Here is a 5,832-nt window from a genome sequence, read left to right as displayed (position 1 = left end):
GGTTCAGGAAGCGGTTCGAATCTTGTAAATTCACGGTCCTCTGTCCTGTTAAACTCAGCCACTTTCCAGTTTTAGACTAATAATATTGGACCCCCTGCCTATTATGAGCAAAGACTTGATTTTCACACATTTGATAGCCCCATTCATTTCAAGCCAATACGTTTATTACACAGTTATGTTATATTATACAATCATTATATACCACTAGAAAATACACATTATATTCATATAAACAGATTAATCTATGTGGAAATTGATTTTTTTCTCTTCACCATTATTTCTAAGCCTTAAAGGGATAGTTCACCCAAAAATGAAAATTCTGTCATTAATTACTCACCCTCATGTCGTTCCACACCCCTAAGACCTTCGTTCATCTTCAGAACACAAATTAAGATATTTTTGATCATATCCGATGGCTCAGAGAGGCCTCCATTGACAGCAACGCCACCCAAACTCTCAAGATCCATAAAAGTACTATGGATCTGATAATAAAAGTCATTATCCTTATGCGGTTAACACAGTAAGCACAGTGAAGGCTTCCGTGTTCTACGTCCGAACGCCGGCTCATTATTGGCCAAAGGCCCCTGGTGATGAGAGGGGATTGCAACTGGTGACGAGTCCGGGCAAAGGATTATGGGGAATGTAGTCTGTGAGAATGTGAGAACAGTCTGGAGGGGAGTGCCCTTGTGGAGCTCATGGGCACTCCAGCTGGTGATCATAACAAAACCCTCAAAAAATAAAATAAAAATACAATATACTACACTAGCTCCCTAACCAAAAACAGTCCAAAAAGAGGTTACAATAAACAAAAAGGTGGCATCAGTCTCCCTACTTTCCCAAGCCTTCACTATTTACAATTATATACAAATTATCTACAAAGTTAAGTAAGCAAACTTGAAAGGGGCAATCCAGAACAGTGTCAGTAATCAGACAATTTCATCAAACACAAAACAGCTCCAGAGAACAAACATAATCACAGGGCAAACTTGAGCCAATCAGCAGAGCCCCTGGAAACAAACATTTCCAAAAGAAAGAAGGGACAAAATAAAGGGTTTTAACAGGTGAAAATGCCAAATATTAAGTTAATTTATTACACAAGAGCATTAAATCTACAAGTTTTAAATTATATCAACAATTACAGAAAAGCTGGGATGCTGTGTAAAATGTAAATAAAAACAAAATGCAACCTCATAAACCCATATTTTATTCACAATAGAGCATAGAAAACATATCACATGTTTAAAGGGAGTGTATCATTTGAATGAAAAAAAGGTAATTTTGAATATGATGGCTGCAACACATCTGAGAACTAAGGGGACCAGTTGCTGGAGTTTTTGCTGGAAGAATGTTGTCCCATTGAAATGACTATATTTAGGCAAGACCAGGGTTAGCTGTCACAGTGTCTGAATGGCAATTTCTGTATGGCTGTAAGCCTTTGCTAAAAATGGTTCTTCTATGGCATCGCTGTGAAGAACCTTTTGAAGCACCTTTATTTTTAAGAGTGTACCTTCTGACATTATATTAGGGTAACTGGTCATTATGGAACATTTTTAAATCAGCTAAATAAACTAGAAACAATTACAAAACAATTAATGAATCCGCAAAATTGTAAAATGTAAGAAAAATGCCAAACTATTGTTTAGGTCAACAAAAAGTTTGAAAAGTTCTAATCTAAGAGAATACAACATGACAACTGTGGAAAGCTGAACATTAATTTGCAAGAGGAACTTTTACGTCCCTCAGTTTAATTCAGCAATTCAGTCTTTTCTCATTGGTTCAGTTATGTTATTTTTCTGTTCATCTCTTAACAATTCAAGTTTTTAACCTTTTCTGGCCACCTTTGACTCTTTCCTGTTGATTCAGAATGACACCCCAGATATTATGCTACACTTAATTACATACTGTACATAATCCTTCACAAATAAATTCAGTTCCTCTTGAAGGCCTTATGCAGCACTGCCCCTTTTCAGCACAGTGCTTTTCTTCCGGTTTGTATTTCCTAAAAATCATTCTTTTTGTTTTCGCTCTTCTGATGGTTTTTAGATTTCTCTTTCTGCAAACTGTATAGTTGTATGGTGTATAGCGATATGACCCAGCACCCAAAATACTATCAAAACACTCCAACACAGCCTCCATTCTTCGCGAAAGATAAAAAGGTGCACAGGAAACAAAAACCTTGAAAAAATTATATACGACCCCACAAAATCCTGGTCAAATCACAGAGATGCCGATTCACACGGGACTAATATTATCACAGGACCTCGGTGTTCGGCGAAATATGGTAGGTCATTTGCTGGAGAATTTTTACTTTACAAATTACAGATTTTCCTGTTGACACTGTAAAGCTGCTTTGACACAATCAGTATTGTATGCGCTATATAAATAAAGGTGACTTGACTAATCCCATGTGAATAGTGCTATAGTTCCACAGACTCTGAGATTCTTACCTGCACGGGAACCAGGACCACAGCTAAGACCTGCTGATGCACACACTCCCATGAGTCTCTTCGAAATGTTTTTTTCAGAGAGTGCTGCGTCAACTCAGCCGTTTCACCGCACAGCGCAAGCGCCAGGAAGTAGGAATATTGTGGATGTTATTTTGCACTATATGACAATACCACAATTATAAATTAAATCATTTTTATATTTAAAAAAAATAACCAGAGAAAGTAGCCTGAAATTAAGTCATGTAATATACATAAACGCCTACTCATATTATAAACTTATTTAAACAAAGTTTAAAAATAGTAAACAATAATCTCACCTATAACAGCAAATTTAAGTCATCCGTTTTTCATTAAAGATTGGGTTACATGAAAATTGATTATATTATTATAGTAGATTAAAATAGATAGGCTAATGATGAAAATAGATGAAAATCTAACCGGCATGCACTGCGTCGAGGAAATCGCCGATTGGTCTGTGTAGTAGATAAATAGGCCCTGCTGTCTTCCTGCACAAGTTTGGCCTTACTTGGGTCGTTTGCGCCGGAAGTCTATGGGGCTTGATTTTTTTTATTATTATTATTTTTTTTTCTGGCTTCATGATATGTCATTATCATGCACGGACCTGAAATGACGTGGAACAGGAGTTTAAAGATGATAGCGTTACTGATAAATTGGGAATTTGTAATATTGACATTAGCCCATCTTAACAAAGACGATGCAGAAGTCGTTACAAATAACGTTAGATCAAATGAGTCGCTCAAAGCACAGCAGTCTCCCGCGGACTTGGAGAGGTTGTATTTGAGAGCTGCTGACGCTCACGAAGATGACTGTGAACGATATGTCAACACTTTAGCGTTTTCAAGTGATCCAGCGGACGACTCGACGATCCAATCCACTTTCAAATGCCATGCATGTGAGGACCACAGTCTGGTTAATAATGCGGACCAAAACGGAGCGAATCCCTCGCAAAATGACGCATTTGAAGAGATTCTCCGAGGACCTGTGACTTGGCGATTCTTGAGTAAGTTAAGCTGCTTATAAGATTATTGGTGTTTTAAAATAATTTTTGTTTTACTGACTTGACTTGTCATAAAATCCGCTTATTCCTTCATCAAGGAGATCAACAGAATTTGAATGGAGTCGTGGTGTCTGACGACTCTCAGCCTGTGTTTACTTGTGGCAAGGAACACCTTTGGATCAAGTTTTCCATGATGCGGCATTCAAATCCACGCTTGATTATCAGTGAGTACTCCTGAATATTTACTCTGAGTTATAAAGAGGCGAAGGGAAATCGATTTTAGATTTGTTCACAAAGTATGACGTTTTTATTTGTTTGTTTTTAAGTTTTAAAAAATTTTAGTCCTAAATGGACCCTAGAAACTGAGAGAAGATCGAATGTTTCAGATCCGCGCCACGTGCGTCGGGTTTTAAAGAGGCCACACTGCTTTTAGAGTGAAACCTGCTGCAGTCTGTGTAATTGATGGAAATCAAAGAACAAAATAAAAAGAGAAATCACTCACTGCTCCCTTTAGCTCGCTGATTAACTTTAGTAGCTTGAATAGATGAATCTATATTCAATTTAGTTTTTGCATATACTATTTATAGCTTATGTGAAATTGTTTTAAAGGGGTCATATGATGCGATTTCAATTTTTCCTTTCTCTTTGAAGTGATACAAGCTCTTGGTGCATAAAGAAGATCTGTAAAGTTGCAAAGACTAAAGTCTCAAAACCAAAGAGATATTCTTTATAAAAGTTAAGTCAACCAAGCCTACCTAAAATCGGGCATAGAGGACCTACAATAATGTACAGTATTTGAAAAATAATTACATTAAAAAATAACATTAAAGCATGTCAACATATTCTGTTATACCAAATACACAAAATAATGATCTTTAAAATAGCATCATATAACCCCTTTAAGTTCACTTAAAAGCAGTTGTTTTTCATAACTTATTCAATTAAAAAAAATAATGGCTTTCAGTTATACTGTCATGTTGAATAGCTGTAGTTGAGGAGAAAAATGCTTTTAGTAGAGACATCAGTAGTAGTGCTGTCAATCGATTAAAAAAACAAATCACACTTTTTTTTCCTGAAATTAATCATGGTTAATCCCACCTAACATTTTAAAGTTTTTAAATATACTTTTATATTGCAATAATTTCACGTTCGATCTTCAATTTAATTTAGAAACAACAAAGACAGTATATTTTTAATATCTGTTTAATTGCATCTATGATTGAAGCGAGTATCACCGATACAATACTACTGATGTCTCTAGGAAATTGTTCTTTTTTTCCCCCTAGTATTTAACCATTGACTATAGCCTTTCAACATTACAGTATAATTGAGAGCTATCAGTTCCAATGTATTGTTTCACTTGTATTTTCATTCTCAGCTGTTTACGTTCACTTAAGACATAACTTATGAGGGTTTACATGAATAATCACTAGAGATGCACCGATTACAATTTTCTTGGCCGATTCAGATTTTTTTTTGGAAGTGTGACCTGCCGATACCAATTTTTGCCGATTCTGATTTTCTCTCTAAGAACTATAATTGACAACATATACAAACAAAAATCTATGCAAATTTCAATGCAAAAATTATTTACATAAAAGAGATTATTAAACATTACAATTCCCCCAATCTGGACTAAGGTACAGATTTTCTCTCAAAATAAAGTGCTCCGTGACTGGAAAGAGGAAGAAATAGTTAACTTAAAATTAGTTGCTGTATGTAACAAAACCGATGTCATTTCCCACCGTTTATAAATGGTCATTTTTTTCCCCCCTAACCTTATTAAATGTGTCATCTTTCACATCAAATTCTTACTTTGTTTCAATTAATTCAGTTAGAATAATAAGAGTAGAGTTGTTTGTTACCATTCAAATGAAATTAGTATTAACAAACTCTATCTTACCACTGCTGAGGAAACAGAAGCTGCATCTGAAGTGGCATTAGATGCATTTACACAGACAGTTTGATGAAGCTGAGGTGCCATAAATGCATTTACAGTGCAAAATTTCAAATGCATAACTAATTTTATAAGATTAATGTTTTATTTTATTTATTTTTATTTTTTATTTTTTATTTTTTAAACAAATAAATGTTGAAAAAATGCAATGATACTTTTAAATATGACTAAACCACCAGTAGGTGGCGGCAAATGTCTGTTTTAATGAGTCATTTATTCATTCATTCAACTGATTCATTCAAACGGCTGATTCATTCAGAAACGAGGCAAGTGACTGTCCTTATGAATGGGCCACTGAATCATTGACACTCGATTTGTTCAAAAACGTGGATTCATTCAGTAACGAAACACCGCTGTATTGCTCTGAGACAACACAGTTCTGCTGTGGCTTTGATCGGAACTATTTTCGT

At 35.3% G+C, this 5,832-nt stretch overlaps 1 protein-coding gene across 1 annotated transcript in view; it reads left to right on the top strand.

Annotated features, from left to right (window-relative positions):
- The first annotated feature begins 2,996 nt into the window (after nt 1–2,996).
- The window catches only part of LOC107732169 (uncharacterized), a 36,282-nt gene continuing 33,446 nt past the window's right edge, over nt 2,997–5,832 (top strand). Inside the window, exons 1-2 of the mRNA XM_016543439.1 lie at nt 2,997–3,468; nt 3,564–3,689. Coding sequence (XP_016398925.1) covers nt 3,060–3,468; nt 3,564–3,689 — 535 coding nt within the window. The 5' untranslated portion in view covers nt 2,997–3,059. The remainder of the gene's footprint in view (nt 3,469–3,563; nt 3,690–5,832) is intronic.

This window comes from Sinocyclocheilus rhinocerous, unplaced genomic scaffold (assembly GCF_001515625.1).
Source record: "Sinocyclocheilus rhinocerous isolate Xijiao unplaced genomic scaffold, SAMN03320098_v1.1 scaffold1541, whole genome shotgun sequence".
Classification (NCBI taxonomy): Eukaryota; Metazoa; Chordata; class Actinopteri; order Cypriniformes; family Cyprinidae; genus Sinocyclocheilus; species Sinocyclocheilus rhinocerous.
The sequence above is the reverse complement of the archived record's forward strand: the minus strand, read 5'-3'. Positions and strand labels throughout refer to the sequence as shown.